Below are 19,626 nucleotides of genomic sequence, written 5' to 3'. Positions count from 1 at the left end.
TTCCAAAGCCGAGGCACCACAACCGAAAAGGCCCTGTCTCTAGTCCCCGCCAACCGGATCTCGGTTAAATAATAGGACATGTAAATGTGGTCTGCTAATTTCAATAGCACTACTCATGAGTAAATGAATCAATGTAAGCCACTGACTGTAATAGCCAAGTCCTTTAGTAAGGAGGCAGGGTGTTACCCACAGACCTGCGGGCGATCCAATTTCTGACTGAGAGCACGAGCCATGCACAATAAACAAACAAACCCATTAATGTGGGATAATACAGAGTGGTGACACTGTGGTATCCCTGTTCTTTACATGGGTCAGCAGGATCTGTTTGGGAGATAGATTGCACCAAAACAGCAATGGTAGCTCTAAACATTTACAGCAGGAAGCACCTCTTCTGTGAAGTATTTCCTGTTGTGCTTCCTAGCTGGTAAATACAGTCACTGACGAGAGTGATGTCTGAACGGGTCCTTAATTTCAGAGAAAGACATGAATATGATGAATATTTATATACAGCATTTTAACAAAAGTTCCCAAAGTGGTATACATAGAAATAAATAAAATTGCTCCCCAAAGGGCTCACAGCCTAACAAGCTGTTCTAGTAAGAACTAATCAGCCAACTTTCCTTTCACTCTCTCTACATCGGAACTAAATTTGGTGCATATCGAGGTCCGCAAGTTAGATCTCTTGCACCTCAAATGTTCATGTGTCCGCCATCTTGGATCAGGGTGGGTGGCATAATCACAAATTGCACCATTGGGGCATCCCTAAGCAGGGTGGATTTGATTTAAATCAAACTGATTTAAATCACTAGCAGGGTGGATAAAAATTTTTTAAAAAAACGATTTAAATAAAAAAAAATCCGATTTAAAGAAAAAAATCCGATTTTTTTGATTTAAATCGGATTTTTTTTTAATTTTTATCCACCCTGCTAGTGATTTAAATCATGATTTAAATCAGTTTGATTTAAATCAAATCCACCCTGTCCCTAAGTGTCCATTCAGCTGTAGCAAATTTGGTTCAAATTGGTTAGACTGTCCACAAGTTAGTGCACTTGCGCCACAAAAGTTTATGTGTCCACCATCTTGAAGTGGGGTAGATTACATCATCACAGTCTTTGCTGTTGAGGTATCCCTATGTGTCCCTAGAGCTGTAGCAAATTTGATTCAAATTGGTTAAGTGGTTTACAAGTTAGCTCACTCACGCCTCAAAAGGTTTATGCTTCTGCCATCTTGAATCAGGGTGGATGACAGCATCATAAACTACACCTCTGAGGTGTCCCTATGTGTCACCTCACCTATGAGTTGTACTCACTACAACTGTATGTAATTTGTTTCAAATCAGTTAGACAGTCCACAAGTTAGCCCACTTGTCCCTCATGCATTCATGTGTCCACAATCTTGGATTGGGATAGATGACATTATCACAAACTATGCCATTGAGTTGTCCCTATGTGTCCCTACAGCTGCAGCAAATTTGGTTCAAATCAGTTAAGTGGTTCACAAGTTAGCCTACTTGCACCTCAAAAGTTTACACGTCTGCCATCTTGAATTGGCATGGATGACATCATCACAAGCTATGCCATTGAGGCGTCCGTGTGTGTCACTCATTGCAGCTGTATGCAATTTGGGTCAAATAGGTTAGGCAGTCAACAAATTAGTCCGCTTGCGCCTCAGATGTTCAGGTGGCCACCATCTTGAACTGGAGTGAATGACATAATCACACACCACGCCATTAGGGCATCCCTATGTGTCCCTACAGCTGTAGCAAATTTGGTTCAAATCGGTTAAGCGGTTCACAAGTTAGCCCACTTGCGCCTCCAAAGTTTACGCAACCACCAACTTGGATTAGGGTGGATTACATCATCACAAGCTATGCCATTGAGGTGTCCATGTGTGTCACTCACTGCAACTGTACCCAATTTGGTTCATATTGGTCCAGGCGTTGCAAAGTTGATGGGGGACACATGCACAGAATGTCGGGTGATCTCATAAGCCCACTGGAAAGTAGGCTAAAAAAGAAACATAAAATAGACACTAGCAACAGTCACTGGAGTGATGCTTTGCTGGGAATGGATTAGACAGGATTAGAAAGGGTCAGAGCTGGAAAAATCCAAGACATCTACAGGTGAAACTCGAAAAATTAGAATATCGTGCAAAAGTTCATTAATTTCAGTAATGCAAATTAAAAGGTGAAACTGATATATGAGATAGACACATTACATGCAAAGCGAGATAAGTCAAGCCTTAATTTGTTATAATTGTGATGATCATGGCGTACAGCTCATGAGAACCCCAAATCCACAATCCCAGAAAATTAGAATATTGTGAAAATGTTCAACAGTCTAGGCTCCAGGTGTCCCACTCCAATCAGCTAATCAATCCATAACACCTGTAAAGGGTTCCTGAGCCTTTAAATGGTCTCTCAGTCTGATTCATTAGGAATCACAATCATGGGAAAGACTGCTGACTTGACAGATGTGCAGAAAACCATCATTGACACCCTCCATAAGGAGGGAAAGCCTCAAAAGGTCATTGCAAAAGAAGTTGGATGTTCCCAAAGTGATGTATCAAAGCACATGAATAGAAAGTTATGTGGAAGGGAAAAGTGTGGAAGAAAAAGGTGCACAAGCAGCAGGGATAACCGCAGGCTGGAGAGGATTGTCAGGAAAAGGCCATTCAGAAGTGTTGGGGACTTTCACAAGGAGTGGACTGAGGCTGGAGTTAGTGCATCAAGAGCCACCACACACAGACGGATCCTGGACATGAGCTTCAAATGTCGTATTCCTCTTGTCAAGCCGCTCCTGAACAACAAACAACGTCAGAAGCGTCTTACCTGGGCTCAAGAAAAAAAGAACTGGTCTGTTGCTCAGTGGTCTAAAGTCCTCTTTTCTGATGAGAGCAACTTTTGCATCTCATTTGGAAACCAAGGACCCAGAGTCTGGAGGAAGAATGGAGAGGCACACAATGCAAGATGCTTGAAGTCCAGTGTGAAGTTTCCACAGTCTGTGTTGATTTGGGGAGCCATGTCATCTGCTGGTGTTGGTCCACTGTGCTTCATTAAGTCCAGGGTCAACGCAGCCGTCTGTCAGGAGATTTTGGAGCACTTCATGCTTCCTTCCGCAGAAGAGCTGTATGGGGATGCTGACTTCATTATCAAGCAGGACTTGGCACCTGCCCACACTGCCAAAAGTACCAAAACCTGGTTCAATGACCATGGGATTACTGTGCTTGATTGGCCAGTAAACTCGCCTGGCCTGAACCCCATAGAGAATCTATGGGGCATTGCCAAGAGAAGGATGAGAGACATGAGACCAAACAATGCAGAAGAGCTGAAGGCCGCTATTGAAGCATCCTGGTCTTCCATAACACCTCATCAGTGCCACAGGCTGATAGCATCCATGCCACACCGCATTGAGGCAGTAATTGCTGCAAAAGGGGCCCAAACCAAGTACTGAATACATATGCATGCTTATACTTTTCAGAGGTCTGATATTGTTCTATTTACAATCCTTGTTTTATTGGTTTCATGTAATATTCTAATTTTCTGGGATTGTGGAATTGGGGTTCTCATGAGCTGTACGCTATGATCATCACAATTATAACAAATTAAGGCTTGACTTATCTCGCTTTGCATGTAATGCATCTATCTCATATATCAGTTTCACCTTTTAATTTGCATTACTGAAATTAATGAACTTTTGCACGATAGTCTAATTTTTCGAGTTTCACCTGTAAATTGTCCAGATTCTTGGGTTTGATACTGATGCCAAGAAATGATTATGTGTTCTTAGATCTGTGCAGGAGTGATTCCCCAAAAGTGTATTTTGGCTGCTAGAGAAAGAGACAACAAATTTCAGATCTTCAAAAATAAATTCAAAGCAAACTGTGAAGCCAAAACAAAGTAAACACGCTGAAATGTATTCCTGTTACAGAGTTTGGGAGCCTTCAATAAATATAATGCCCTGGCCATTGTATTCCTCTGCTAACTGAGCAAAAGAGGCATTTTTTTAAAGTGGTGATTCTCTCTCTGTTTAGCAGGGGGAGAGTTACTGGCCCTGTCCATCCCCAGCACAGCATCCCTCCAGTGGCTGTTGCTGGTGTCTGTTTCTTTTTTTAGATTATGATCCCTTTGGGGACAGGGAGCCATTTTATTATGTTTGTATGTATGTATGTATGTATGTATGTATGTATGTATGTATGTAAACTTCCTTGGGAACTTTTGTTGAAAAGTGGCATATACGTGTTCATCTAAGTATTCATATTCATTATTCTAATATATCAAACTAATTATATATTAAGCTAATGATAAATATGGGGAGGGAGTTAAGGCAGGCAGTTCTATATCATTTCATGCTACTGTGAATTTCATGCTACTGTGAAACCCTTTGCCATGATATTCTCATATTTCCATCGGAGTAGACAAAAATATACTATTAACTCTCTTTGGAACTGATGGGCTCTGGAAATTGTTGCTTGCCCTGCCTTTTGAATATGAGAGGCTGTCATTTTTAGTTTATAGCCCATTCCTAAATGCACTTGGAAATAAGTGTTATTGATTTCAGTGGCTCTTCTTTCCAAATAGCAAAATTAGGATCACAGCCTTAGTTTAATCTCATTTTTGTTTGTTTTCTTTGCTACTGTCTTTTAGAAAAATTATTTGGGAGGCACATCAACACCACATAAAATTGAGAGGAAAACAAATCTTGATTACTCCCAACAGGGGTCATTTAATTGCTTCTTCTTATATGGCTGTTTTTATAATTGAGCTCTAAGATTTAGATTTATCTTGCTTAATACATCACCGACATCAATGAGAATTTTTTGAGGTATCTTGGGGGGGGGGGGAATAGAGCAATTTAGCTAAAAGATCATCACCGACATGCGCAGAAGAGAATAGCTTGATTTCTTCAGGAATAATTTTGACTGCAAGAAAGTGTATCTCTTGTACTAAACTGAATAAATGCAATTAGTTGAAAATTTAATATAGTCCTTCTGTTTTGCAATAATGCTGGCATTAAAAAAAGAATCTGCTGCTCTGTAGTTAATTGCGGAGACAGTGTTAATGCACTAGTTCCTCCTTTTAAAAAAAAAACTAACTAACTTATTTTGGTTTTCAGAATGATTCTCCTGAGATGATGAGTAATATTTCCCCAAAAATTTTAATAAGTAGAGAGGATATTAAATGTAGTATCTTCTCTTCCCTTCTCCCTTTCAACGATCAACTTAATTACATTTGTAGTATCATAAATCTGTAATCATTTCTCAGGGTTCTTGCAGCAAGTTTTTCTTAAGAAAATGTTTGCTTGAGCTTGCTTGCTCTTTGCTGCTTCTTTGCTGGTTCATGACCAGCAAGTTCATGACTAGCCACTACTCTGGGTTCAGATACAGGTTATGGAACCTAAAAGGGAGGAAAATACTTTGCCATTAAATTTCTTCCTGATAAAAGCTCAGCCTTCAACCTTGATGGACAAACTTTTGGATGGATGGCTTGTATCAAAAAGTGGTGGGGGTGGCTTGAGTCAATTGCTCAAGGCTGGTTGAAACCTAATACCTTTGCATCTATTAAATCCATGCAAGAAGCAGGACTTGCAGGCAGAGCTCTTCAGGTCCTCTTGAGGTACAACACTTACCACTTGTTCAGCCATACAGATCAAAGCTCTGTAGAACTACTATTCAGCAGAGGCCATGTTCAGACACTCTTACTAAGATAGTAGACCTGGTGGTACATGCTCTGGGCATCCTTTACCAGTACTGGAGGGCTTCTCAAAGGCAGGATCTACAAGCCCGAGATAAATGGGTTAGATCTGCCATCTGCTCCAGATGGCAGTAGGAGGACGTCCCAGTGGCCAAGTCTGCCAGTGCTGGAATGTTGATAGACTTGGTGCCTAATCCAGACTTAGCTTCCAGCAGTGACAGAAAGGATTCCCAGAATCTGTTTGTCAACCCTGGGCAGATTGGAAGACCTGTTAATGATGTCTTATATGGACTTCAGTGGAGTATTTCTTGATCATCAGATCTGTCCGCTGCTGCTAGCTGACAGACCTGATATGTGCTCTGGATTTGGCCTCCAGTGGCAGCAAGTGGAGGCCAAGTTTATGGAGGCCAAGTCTACCTGTTTAGTATGAACAAGTATTTGGTAGACCTAATGCCTTTTTCAAAATTAATCCCAGCGATGGTGGGAGGGCTTCTTGGAGACTACATCTGCTGTTTGCTTTGAATTCAGCATTGTCTATGCTGACTTGCAGCAACTCTCCAAGGTATCAGGCAGGAGTTTCTCCCAGCCTTACCTGGAGATGCCATGGAGCAAACCTGGTAACTTCTGCATGCAAGCATGCAGATGCTCTTCTACTAAGCTAAGGCCTCATCCCTTAAGGGGAATATCTTGCAGTGTTCATATGTAGTCTCCCATCCAAATGCAAACCAGGGAAGATCCTATTTAGCAAAGAGGACAATTCATGCTTGCTACCACAAGAACAGGTCTCCTCCTTGTACTAGCACCTTCAGAAGGGCTCCTGCTTCATGTTCCACCACCATTGGAAATGCAGTTCACAGGGACTCCGGGGCAGGGCCTTCTCAGTGGTGGCACCTAAATTGTGTAACTCCCTCTCCATAGAAACCTGGCAGACCCCTCCTGCTGCTTTTTGGTGACTGGTAAAGATATTTCTTTTCAAACAAGCATTTGGGGTATGCTTTACGAATTTGGTCTGCTGCTGGTAGGTGTATTGATTTACTACCCTGTGCTTGATTGTTTTAGTGTATGTTTTAATTGTGTTTATTGCATTTTATTCTTGACTGTTGATGATTGCACACAGTCTTGAAGCACTGATTTGTGGAAAGATGGTATATAAATCTAAATAAATACAATATTTAGCCCTTTCGCTTTGCACAGTTGTCTCATCAAAAAGCACACACACACACACCCAAAAAACCAACCAACTTCTATTAGCCTGGGAGTGAAGCACTCATTGAATCCTATGGAAGCTTCCTTTCAGAACAGGGTGGACAAAAATCAGTAGCTGACATGTTATGCATCCTTACATGGGCGGAGCAAGAGTCCAGCCCTCACAAGGAGCAAGTAAACTAGCTGCCCTGCAGGCTTGCCTAACAAGGTAGCACACTGGGTGGGGCGGGGGAGAGGGATGCAGGTCACCTTCCCTCCTCACAATAGCCCTTGTAGAAAATGTGTCCCATTGTTGTAGCACTGCGGGGGATGTCAGCCCATAATAATAATAATGCAGGGACAAACAGTGCATTCAGTATAATACATTGTTTGGCCCTTAGCTTTCAGCATCACAAAAAGGGATTCTCAAGGGCCATTTGTGAGCCCAGGATAAATGAGTAGGCCTGGTCCACATGGCAGGAGAAGGCCTTTCAAAAGGCCAGATCTGCCACTACGGATGGGCTGCTAGACATGGAATCTGATCCAAACTGAGCCTTGGTCTGACCAGTTGAAACCTGTTTATCTGCTCCTGTTTGAATGGGATTAGTGGTTTTTGTTGTTGTTTTTATCTTGTTAGGAACAGTCCTGTCCAAAGGAGATTGATACGGTCATGTAGAGAATCAAGCTTGTCGATATTTTTCTTTTTATTTCCTAGGTGCCTGGAGCATGCTGACTGTATGGTCTTGTTTAAAGCTTTTTTGTGAAGATATGAAATATCCTCAGCCTGAAAATGGAATGACCAACCACAAAGAATTCAGTTCTGTCAAACAAGTGGGCCCGTGTAAAAATAAATAACTTCACAACGTTCATTTTTGCATGTCTTAGGCTTCTCAGGGATTATAGTTCATGTTTTGGTGTTTTGTTTGTTTTTAAATTTTAAATGGTTCTTGATCAGAGCAAGGGTGCTGAAAATGGGGGACCAGCAGATGTACAAAACTAGCCACCTTGTTAACAACAGCGAGGGCCTATATTACCAGCAGCAGCAGCAGCAACTGAATTCCCTTGCATCGCTGAACCACAGCTATGGAACGTCAGCCATGGATGGATCTCAGGATTCCCCCCTTTCACCTTCGTTCCCTCATGATTCTAGGGAAAACATAGCTTTGAATGTTGGGTCCAAAACTCTTGGGTTGATGGATTCTTCTAGGCAGACAAGCTGGGCCCATTTGGGCTCTGGAAACCACATCCCAGTCAGGAACAATCAGAATGTCATGTGGAGTTCAGCTGGGCAAGCCGAACCGACTGACGGATATGAACACCTCTGTTCCCAACCCAATGAGGCCAGGTCGCAGAAACTTACGAGTGGGGTTTTGCATAAATTGGACTCCTTTGCCCAAGTGTTTGCTAACCAGAACTTAAGAATCCAAGTCAACAACGTGTCTCAAATAATTCAGGCTCAACCTTCAGGGATGGAGAACGCCAGCGACAGCTCGCTTCGGCAACTGCCGTCTCAGAAGCCTGCTGTTGAGCAACAGCCAGGGCAGAGATACCCACAGCTGCCACAGCAAGTCCATCAGGGTTTTGCAAGTGCCCAGCAGAAGCAGCAGATGCACCTCATGCAGCACCAACAGCCTCTCTATTATGAGGACCAGCAGCACCTAGCCCACCTGCAAATGCACCCTGCGATGCACCAAGGGCAGGCCCACCTGCAGCAAATGCACTCTCAGCACTTGCTGCCACAGCAGCTCCAGCAAGATCAATACTATCTGCAGCAGCAGTCCCACCAAGGACAGCACAGGCTCTTAATCCATGAGATGCAGCAGCAACAACAGCAACAGCAACAGCAGAGACAATGCCCAATGCAAACAGCTCAGTATTATCCAATACAGCCTATGATGCAACAGTTGCAGCAGCAGCAACAGCAGCAACAGATGCAGATGCAACTTCCTGCCTATCACAGAGATCCTGACCAGAAGTCTCTGCATGAAGCTCACCAGTACTCTCAGGATCGGGGACATCCTGTGCAGCTTATCCAGCTGGGAGCCGTACCTCCATACTTCTATCAAGATCAACAGCAGTCGTTCAGGCATTTGTATCTGCAGAACCTATTGCAGCAGCAACAACAGCCAACAGGAGATGCCAGTCAGCAAAATCATTACCAAAGTGACAACAAGTCTCGGGTATTGATGGACTCGCATCTTGGACTCCCCGTAGCAGAGGGGCCTGAGGGGCCAGCACAGCAGGACATGAATTCTGTGGGTAGTGGTGGTGTTCATCAGCCTCTTATGCCTCCAACGGGTATCCACATGAATAGCAAAGCGCCACAGCAGTTGTCTCCCAGTGCAGGGTGGCCTCAGGTATGTCTCTGCAGTTTTCTTTCTGATATCTAAGGCTGAGAATAAGCAATCTAGTAACTAAACTAGCTTCTCTCACTGAAATGAGAGTCTTTCAGGCCAGTGAGAGAAACTGGTGCTGTTTCTGGATATCTTAAGACTGTACATTGATGTGCCTTGATGAGAATTGGCAGCATGCTGTTAAACTAATGTAATACCTGTGATTGGAATGGAAGGGGTGTGAATGGAGGGTGGGCCTATATGTTGCAGGATTCCATAGGGAAAGTTCCAGAATGACTCCATTGCACTCTGCACTCAGAGGGTCATGGCCACCATGGGATCTTAATCCATGGAGATCAGTCCATCTTCTGTGGCAGTGGCTTGCCCTCACTGAAACCATTTCCAAGTGTAGCTCTTTGGTTCTTGTATAGGAGTGAATGGCAGTCATTGATGTATATAGGAAAAAGTAAAGATGTGTATCAGACCCATCATCAGAGTGGAGATAAATCTGCCCGTGACTGATAACTTCGCTTTGTGGGGAGAGGTTTTTGCCTCCTTGCAATTGTATCCCCACTGTAGTACCATGCTAGAATGTAATCAAGAAAGAATGATGGGAGCTAGATGTTATGTATGTATATAGATAAGATAATTCCTCAGTATGATGATACACAGGTATTTCTCCCCTCTTTCTTTAACAGCAGGTTCACCTACCTGATGGCAGTCTCCAGTCAGTTTCTCCCGAGCAAAGGTATATTTGTGATTAATTATAGATGTATTATAACTTCATATAATCCAAGATAGTGACTTTACTTACAGTTATATCTATTAGAATCTGTGTATTCACAAACCAAAGAGCATGAGGCATGGGGGATGAAGTCGTAGCACAGTGGTAGAGCACCTGCTTAGCATGCAGAGGGTCCCAGGTTCAGTCCTTGGCATCTCCAGGTAGGGCTGAGAAAAAATCCTGCCTGAAGCCATGGAGAACCACTACCAGTAGATGGACCATCTATCTGATTTCTTCTCTTGCTCCCCTGGACCAATATGTTTGGTCACAATCATCACAGGGGGATCCTAGCATTTGAGCCTATATGGTGTGCTAGGAATTTGCTAGAAAGGCCAGAACAGTTTGAAAGTTGAAACTGAAGACTGCCCTTTGGAAGAAATCCCTGGCTGCTACCACGATGGCTTCTCTTAAAACCCTCTCAAGTCTACTGGCTCTGTTAACACTTCACTGGTCCAGTGGGTTCTAGTGACATCCCAGAGGCTTTGCAGGATGCAGTCTTTACCTGAGAACCAACTGTTTGATTGGAAAAAGCTCAAGTAAGGAGTGCATTTATTTATTTATACATACACACGTACATACACACTGCCCTTCATCCTAAGACTCCAGGTCGGTTAACAACAAGATAAAGCAATAACGATTTAATAAAACATAAAAACAATAAAACTAAAAAAAAACCATAAAAACAGAACAAAACAGCTAAAAAACTAAAAAGAGCAAGGACAGCTCATTTGTCAAAAGCCTACATGAGTCTTTCCAAAAGGCTCTGTTGTAAAACCGCCTTCTATCACCATGAAGACTAAGGAGGTGTGAAAACTCTGATTAGAAAGTTCATGTGCCAGCTGACAAACTGGACTCAAAGAGAAAAAAGAGAGAGTCTATAATGACAACGCTTCTTCCTTGGAACCTTCCAGGAAGTGAAGGGGGGATACTAAACATTCTTTGCCTCCAGAGGAAAGGTTCAAACCCTTCTCAGCCCAGATATAGGAAGAGACTCCTCTTTCTCTTAGAAAAATGGAAAGATGCACATTTTCAACAACTTCCCATTTTTCCACAAGACGACTGAGATTTCTAGAACATCTTCACTTTGTCTAGGCAAAACCCTTTCCCATTATTTTTAGATTCTGACATTGATATGTCAGAATCTCTTGCTCTTGGAAGGGGAGAGAGAAGCAGTTTTCTGTGTGGACTTGCACAGATCTCGGTTATTGTCTCATTAACAGAGGTGCAGGTGGGATTAGCCACATATTGCACATCTGTGCCCAGCTTTGTGTAGAGTGCCAACTGTGTCCTTACCTGCAGACTACAGATCTGGCCATGATTACCTATGCCTTTCTACTGTTGTGTGCTGTATGTGGGGCTGCCCCTGAAAACTGTTTGGAAACTGCATTCAGTCAAGAACGCAGAGTTCTGGTAGAGAGCACAGTGTCGAGAGCTTGTAACTGCTGTTCTTCATTATCTACATCAGTGTTTCTCAGCGTGTGGGTCCCCAGATGTTATTGGACTTCAACTCCCATTGCTCTCCTCACCCCCGCCACAGCCCCCACCTCAGAGATATCTCCATCCTCACCTGAGCCACACTCCTCCTCCATCCGGTTGCTTCCATCCCCCTCACCCCTCTTGGTTGCGGCTGCAGCGTTGCTGGCGCCTATTGGCCAAGCTGCAGCCCCCTATCCCCAGAGACCTCCCCACCCTCACACAAGCCCCTCTCCTGCTCCTCCCCACAGGAGGAGGAGCAGCAGCAGTTGACCGGGCCCTTTCTCACTCCCACCCAATTCCCGGGCCAGCCTGCCGCCATCTGCTGCTCCTGGTGGCTGGGCTGGGCCTCCTCCACCTGGTCCTGCTGGCCTCCCGCAGGCAGGCAGAAGTCTTCTTCTCACACACACACACACACGCCTAGCACTTTCTGGCTGGCAGGCCAGCCACCTCCTGCTGCCGCCTGCTCCCAGCGGCTGGGCCGGCCTGCTACCGCCTGCTCTTGGCGGCCTGGCCGGCCCGCCGCCTCATCGCTATTTTCATCCCCAGCGCTAGTCCAGCAGCTGCTTCTGAACTCTCACAAGAGCTGTGAACTCTCACGAGAACTGCCACACATGGGATTAGCGATGGGACATATATAGATAGATCGTGTCCCAGACATTCCTCTGCCTGCCTGCCTCTCTCTCCCCCACTGTCTCTCCTCCTTTTGGTACTAGAGTGGGGGACAGCAGGAGTGAAAGAGTGTGCACACACTGGTGTCAACTTAGCAGTACATCAGCAGTGCAGGGAGGTTATCTGGCGCTGCTGGGGACATGTGCCACGCTGCTTTACACTGGCTTGCAAGCAGCAGTGGCATGTCTCAGAAGTGTAGGCCAGCACTGAGGAGAAAGAGGGGCAGAATATAGGCTGGTGAGGGTGGGAGGCAATCACTTATCTATTACCTACCTAAACTCTGGGCCAGTCACTTCTCTCCCGACCTAACCTACCTCACAGGCTTGTTGTGATGATAAACATAACCAAGTACACCCTTCTGGGTTCCTTGGAGAAAAAGTGGGCTATAAATGTAAAAATAAAAGGGTTTTAAGTTGCGAGAGGGGTGGTGGCAGCAGACAGGTCAGTGATGCCCATGGTGGGGTTGGGGCAGGGTGCCTTCACTCACCAGCCTGTGGCACACATACCACCTGAGGTCATTGCTTCACGTGGCCTCCTAATGGAGCTCTCCTTGCTTATATTTATTATTTATTTCATTTGTATGTATATGAATGCATATGTACATTTCTATGCGTTTTTCAAAACAAAATGGTAGTTCTTCGTTTTTAATTCTTTCTCTCTCTCTCTTTTGCGACAACAGTGGCCACAATAAAGAAACATATACTGAGAAATCTGAAACAAAGAGCAAACTGACATGCTCTGTGTGCCTGAAGGAATTTAAGAGTTTACCAGCCCTAAATGGCCACATGAGATCTCATGGAGGGATACGGGCATCTCCGATCTTCAGACAGGTAGCAGTGTTTGGGTGGTTTTTGTTTTTTTTAATCCTTGGCCTTCGCCCTTTCATGCTAATGTTTGCTGCTTGCTTTGCTTTGCTGTTTTTTTTAACTCAATACTCCTGCAGCTGAACTTGCTGTTGTCCAAAGAAATATGTCTTCAGCTTTGTTTCAAGTTCTGTTAATTCTCCGTCAGCGGAGATGTGTCAGTGTGATGTCACGTAGACCTTAGAGCTATGCTTAGGTCCAGGCTTTGGCTAGCCTTTGAGTGAAAGTGGTTCCTCACTATGACCACAACCCTGTGTGCTCTTTGCTCTTACTGTCTGATCGGTTTGGATAAAGGCAAAACTGTATTCTCAGTGCGTGGCATTGCTATTGTGTGTTTGAACCTGGGTCAGCTTGCTGTTTTGTCCTGAGACATTTCTGCTCAGGGTAGGAGTACCCGTTCATGCTACAATTACCAGAGGGTAAGTCTGTTGCAGCAAAACCAGAGACTTTTTTTTCCCCCGGTACCCCTTGACAAAGTGGACTGTCGTCCCACAAAAGCCTGTGCCACAAGAAATCTGTTGATCCTGAAAGTGCTGCAAGACGCTTGGTTGTTGATGCTGCCTTTTGCATTCTGTACGTCCAGATGAGAGCCTTCTGTGGTTGAGGCTGAAAGCCTTTAATTGTCTGTACAGGAGGAAGGAGAGAACCCGCCGCAGCAGCAGCCGCAGCCACCGCCGCCCTCCGAGGTGGATAGCTTCATGCCCATCGTCATGCCTGTCTCTGTCCCTGTCAAGCTTCTGTCGCCCGACCCCGGCAGGCCTGCCACTGACAGCACTGCCACAGTCAAAGATAAGCCTGTCTCAGATGATGAGATGCCTGTTCTTGTGAGGATGACTTACTCTCCACCGTGCTCCCCTAAAGTGGCCAGCCAATGTGCATCTTCTGTGAGTGTTCTCTCTTGCCACTAACTGTGCCGCAGGTGCCTGATAAATCCCTTTGCCTTTTTAGAGTGCTTAGTGTTAACTGCTCCAAGATGCACTATAATTCGAATCCCTTCCCATTAGTTCAGTGGCGTGCATTATTTTTGTGGATGCTTCAGCGTTTCTGAGCAGAAACTAAAAACCAAAGGGATTTATTGCCTGTCAGTGTTGTTTGTGCTTGTTTGTTTTGGTGTTGCTGCTTAAAATCGGTTCATTTTCTTCTTGAGAAAGCAGGGGGTGGAATGCATTTTTCCTGTTTTTGTCTTCGATAGATAATGGGCTCTGTACTCTAATTTACTGTAAGAATACTCTGCTCTGATAAGTGTGGTGGACTTGAAGTGTTGAAGGGCTTGATTGGTCAGTGAAATCTACTTCCCCCATTTCCCTGTGCATGAGGCTGAAGGAACATTTTAGTGGCTTATAGATATAGCTGTCTGTCTGGACTATTAAGGATACAGCCCGTAGCTAATACTGTATATGTTGTGGTAGTGGTGGTGGTTGAATCATTTGAAATGTGGCAAAGGCCCCATTCAGAGTTAGCAGGAAAGCATGGTTTTCCACTCTGTAAATGAGCCTCTGCAAATCATGGGACTTGAGAACTCTTCTGCTTCCTCCATTCATCTTTGTTTGCAAGTGTGAGAAGAAATGGGAAAGCTTTTGCTTTCACTTTGAAGTTGGCCACAGTTCCACATTGTGGCCAAACTTGGGAATTGTGATTTGCTTCAAACTCTACAGGAAAGGAAAAACCAGCAGGGTGGGGGTGGGGGGGAATTGGGATCAAACTATGGTTGCAGGTCCTGGTTTGTTCCCTAACTGCTTCAGCCATAGTTCCCAAGTTCGGATGTAGCACAGAACCACAGCTTTTTCTCTCCTCCCTGTGCATGCAAAAGATGGAGGGGCGATGCATGAACCCCATTCACATAACAGGAAGCTATGCTTTCCCATTCTGTCTGAACCAGACCATAGAGAGAGACATAAACTCTGCTTCATGCATGTTTTGATAATGGTTAGAGAGAGAGAGTTTTTCACACAGTGGTTCAAGATACAAGTGCGGGGGATGTTAATGTTGGAATTTGCTCTGCCTGTCTTACTGCAAGGTTACCACTGCTTCCTCTTTGTGGAGCCTCTTCTGTTCTTATCTCCTTGCTGGAAGGGTGTGGTGAGAAGTGGTGAGATTGGATCAAGAAAACAAGCCTGTAAGCTTTGCATTTGAGGGGCCTTGGGTAAATCTACTACAGGCCTGCTCAACTTAGCACCCCCAGCTGTTTTTAGACTACAACTCCCATAATCCCCACCCACAGTGGCCAATAGCCAGAGATTATGGGCATTGTAGGCCATCTGCAGGAGGACCAAACTGAGTAGCCCTGGTCTACTATTTCCAGAGAAATCTACCTTGCTGTGTCATTGTCGTGAATTACTGAGAGAAGACTTGTTTAGAAGCTTTTTTCCCCCTTTTACACCGTTGAAAAACATATAAATGATAGTAAAAGCTAAGACCAAGCTAGACCTTATATTTCTAAGTGTTAATTTCAGTATGGGGGAAGGTGACAGAGATTGGGAATAAGGCACGTAATTGGGGAGGGCAGTTAACCCTTTCTCTTACACTGTTACCTATTTAAAATCTCCTTCCCCAATGCTGCTGCCTGTCCCACTGTGCAAAACATATCAGCATCATTTGGGTTCTTGTATATTTTGCCTTGTGAGACAAATGGCAGCTTGGGATGGGCATTTTAATTAGAAAAATGGCACATTTGCAGTTTCCTTGGCAATACTTGCCCAGTGCTATCGTTCTGATCCAAATCAAACACACGCATCAGCCCCTCGTTGCTAGAGACGCATCAATAGATCCCCTGTGGTTTGGTTTGGTTTATATATCTTTCACATGAGGTCTAGCCTGGCTTTTAATTGGCTCTTGTTTCATTTGTCTTGGAAGCTTGCTCGTTAGTACAGGCTTTCTTATCCATGTCAGAACCAGAGCTGGGATAGCAGGTAGGAATTCTAAACCCGCCACATTATAACTTAAAACATTTGATTGCTGTAAACTTCCATTCAGGATCTGAGTAGAGAGCACCACCAGAGCATCGCCAACTCTGAAGAAAGCTTCAAACCTTTGCAAGACAAGAGAAAATACCGCCACAGACCAGAGCCCCTCTTCATACCGCCTCCTTCCTTCAACCTCGGTGCCTCCCACTCAGGCGCTACCCTGTACCAAAGCCAGCTTCGCTCTCCCCGCATCCTAGGCGACCATCTGCTGGATCGGACTCATGAGCTCCCTCCTTACACCCCCCCTCCTATGCTCAGCCCAGTTCGTCAAGGATCTGGTCTCTTCAGCAGCGTTATCACATCCTCTCATGGGACATCTCACCCACAGCTGCCACTCACTCCTCTGACACCCACTCCTCGTGTGCTCCTCTGTCGGTCTAGTAAGTATTTCATATTACCTATAAGCATAGCTCATATCTGCACTGTGGATGACCTCCCTTCTGTACGGTGCAGTGTTGGTTCACATTGCTTAGGGGACGTTTGGATCTTGTTTCTGCGTCTTACACCAGTTTTGGTCTAAGAGTGCACCTAAATAGCATCATACCTGCTGAGATATGTCCAGGAAATGAAGGAAATGTGTGGGTACACAGTCCCCTTTATTTATACAAGTGTTTAGATTCTGCTTTTCCATAACCTGTCCAAATACAATGTAAAATGTGCATTGTAAAACACTTTTTAAAAAACAGTGCCATAAAAACAGTTTTTATGTAATGCAAGTCATGAGAGAAAGCAATATGAAGCATAGTTCAGGTAGTTTTAAAAGTGTAAAAGAGGAGAAGGATCTCTGCTAACTGGGCAAAAAGTGGTGCTTTCAAAGTGGTGATTCTGTATATTTAGCAGGGTGGGAGCAACTGGCCCTATTAAGCCACAACATGGAGTCCTTCCAGCAGCTCTTGCTGGTTTCTACCTTGTGTTTCTTTTTTGATTGTGAGCCTTTTGGGGACAGGGAGCCATCTCATTCTTTTTCTGTGTAAACTGCTTTGATTTTTTTTTAATTGAAAGCAGTATATAAGTAGTAGTAAAAGCATTTTAAAAATCAAATCTCAAAGTCACAAGAAGTTAAAATTAAAAGTCTTCACTGTACGGCAGATGATCCCACAAAGAGAATAGGGAATGTTCCTCCTTAGGTGGGGCATTTCAACATCTGCACATGGCAACTGGACAGGCCCTCTCCCATGTCCCAGCCAGTCATGTCTCAGAGGCCAACAGGCAGAGTTCTTAAAAGATGGGCAGGCTTGTATGGGAGGAGGTGGTTGTCATAAATTGGGACCACTGTCCTTCCAGTAGGGCCACCACCTCCTCCAACGGAACCCTAGTTGTGAGTAGGATGCATCAGAGGTCATTCAAGTCATATTTTGACCAGGCTGGAAGAAACAAAGATGCTCTTTTCTCCACAAGGCAAATTAAGTACATTCTCCCCATTCTAACTCATGATCTAAGCACATAGCATGGAAACGCTTTTGGGCAATTGCCGGGGAGAAAGTCCTTTGAGGACTATTTGGATGGAGTGTGTGTTTGAGGACTATTTGGATGGAACATTCTTTGTTTCCACATCTTGGGTTATTCTGGAATAATATGGAATAAATCTATGTAGTTTAGCTATGTTCTTCTCTTAGGATAATCCCCTTAGTATGCTCCTCATTTAATTTAGCAAATGTAAGAAGCAAATCATTTATGAGTAGTAATCATGACTTTTTTTATTTTTAATTTTAAATATCTACTCTATTTTCTTACCATGGAGACTCTTCAGCTGCATTGGTGAATTTGTTGTTGAAAAGCCCCACCACTCACTCACTCTCAATTGAACTAGGGGACTGTGGAGCAGGGTGGGGGAAGATTATGAGGACATGGCAGGCTCCATTTGAAAGAGACAAACATATAGGTCCAATTCACAGAACTTGCATTCACTTTACTGGGATAAAGTATTCACTTACTGAAGAATTCTGTCCAAACCAGCATGATTTCCAGCATTCTTGCACCTTGTGTAAGAAGTCCAAACAACCTACCTCGATTTCATTTGTGCAGATGCAGAAAATGTAGCTGCTTTTGGCCTTGAATAACATTTGTGGGAATTTTAAATAGATATATTCTTACATTCATCTCAGGTACCAAAATCATCCTCGTAATCATATCCAAAAGCATGGAGTCCATGTATAAAGCTGAATGTATATGAATATGCTTTATTCCAGGTGTTTCAAATTGCTGCCCTCCTGCAGATGTTGGCCTACAACTCTCATCAGTCTTGGCTCCCAGCCATTGTGGTTGGGGATGATGGGAATGGTAGTCTAACAACAGCTGGAAGGTTGTAGTTTGAGACTTGTGTTTTATTTTGAGTTCAACCACTGATCTAATGAACACTGTATCATATATTCTCCATTTGGCAACAGTTCTCTAGCATCTTGGGTAGAGGCCCTTCCCTTCTGCTGTCTGAGATTGTTTAACTAGAGGTGCCAGGGTTTGAACCCGGGACTATCTGCATGCAGTGTGTTCCTCACCACTGCCTAAATTTATTTTTGTTTTCATTTAAGCTTTCATGGAAGGATGCAAGCATAGCTGGGGAAAGTAATAACTGAGCAGCAATGTATTGGCAAAAGGAATGTCTATGGATCTTGTACGTATTCAGTGTAGAAAAGTGCATTCGTGGTTTTATTTCAGATAGTGTTGATGGAAGCTGTGTCGCTGTGACCCCAGGGCCTGGAGAACAGACAATCGACGTAGAACCGTAAGAACTATTCTTGTACTTGTAGACACTACTTTAGTCTAGCCCGCCATTTGGTTTCATAGGTAGCAACACAAAAGCTAGGGTTCCAATTGTTCTGCAGATGCTCCAGGGTTTTCTGGAGTTAATTCTTCATTTTACATCGGAGCGCTCTTTTAGGTCCCTGAGTTTTGGGAGTAGCCGAGCAGTATGGTGCTGTGATAATGGGTTTCAAAGGGTGTATCTGAAGCCTCACTGCACACGTGGGAGGTTTCCCATGTGGTGTTTTGGAGCATCCTTAGCCAAATAAGATGCACCAGCCCTTCAGAACTGCACAGAGGCAGCTGCTCCCAGTGCAACTATCTCCATTCAGTTCTACACATATTCAGTACAGGGAGGGGCTCCTTTTCTGGAAGCAAAGCTCCATAATACCCGTGATGGCTGGGAAGCCACACAGGGAGCACCAGGAGGTGTGCACGAGGAGTGCTGAGAGGTTTAGTCCTTGCCTCGTAGAGCTCTGTGGGGAAAGCGCTTGAAAGGGCTACGAGTGTTCCTTGCACACACTTCCCGGTGTTCCTCATGACACCAATTCTTGTGCAGTGTGGGGCTCTGCTTCCCATAAAGGAGGGGAAGCCCCCACACTGGAAGCATACAGTACTGTGTGAAGGTGGCTATGCTGGGAGCAGTTGCCTCAATGCGGTTCCAAAGGGTTGAAGCATATTGTTCAGCTCTGAACACTCCAGCACAGCCCTAAACAACAATAATGTATGCTGTCTAGTTAGTCATAACTGCCTTTGAATTCCATGAGACAATCATGACTCCTTTGTCCCTTAAATTTCAGTGGGATTTAGTGATGACTTGCTTTGCCCAGGTGCTGTCCTGTATATGCAAAATGAAGGTATATGGCTAGAACAACTGAAATGCCTCAGAGCACTCAAGCTATTCCTACTTTCAGTGACTAAC

At 44.3% G+C, this 19,626-nt stretch overlaps 1 protein-coding gene across 9 annotated transcripts in view; it reads left to right on the top strand.

Moving 5' to 3' along the window:
- Positions 1-19,626, top strand: part of TRERF1 (transcriptional regulating factor 1) — a 117,483-nt gene that overhangs the window by 80,767 nt on the left and 17,090 nt on the right. For 6 of the 9 annotated variants that reach the window (XM_053310918.1, XM_053310874.1, XM_053310887.1 and 3 more), the window contains 6 exons: positions 7,593-9,234; positions 9,909-9,958; positions 12,819-12,969; positions 13,635-13,886; positions 15,976-16,345; positions 18,621-18,687. In XM_053310918.1, coding sequence (XP_053166893.1) covers positions 7,849-9,234; positions 9,909-9,958; positions 12,819-12,969; positions 13,635-13,886; positions 15,976-16,345; positions 18,621-18,687 — 2,276 coding nt within the window. In that variant the 5' untranslated portion in view covers positions 7,593-7,848. The remainder of the gene's footprint in view (positions 1-7,592; positions 9,235-9,908; positions 9,959-12,818; positions 12,970-13,634; positions 13,887-15,975; positions 16,346-18,620; positions 18,688-19,626) is intronic. The other 3 variants (XM_053310912.1, XM_053310930.1, XM_053310927.1) reach the window with 3 other exon arrangements.

Source organism: Hemicordylus capensis, chromosome 1, assembly GCF_027244095.1.
Source record: "Hemicordylus capensis ecotype Gifberg chromosome 1, rHemCap1.1.pri, whole genome shotgun sequence".
Classification (NCBI taxonomy): Eukaryota; Metazoa; Chordata; class Lepidosauria; order Squamata; family Cordylidae; genus Hemicordylus; species Hemicordylus capensis.
The sequence above is the reverse complement of the archived record's forward strand: the minus strand, read 5'-3'. Positions and strand labels throughout refer to the sequence as shown.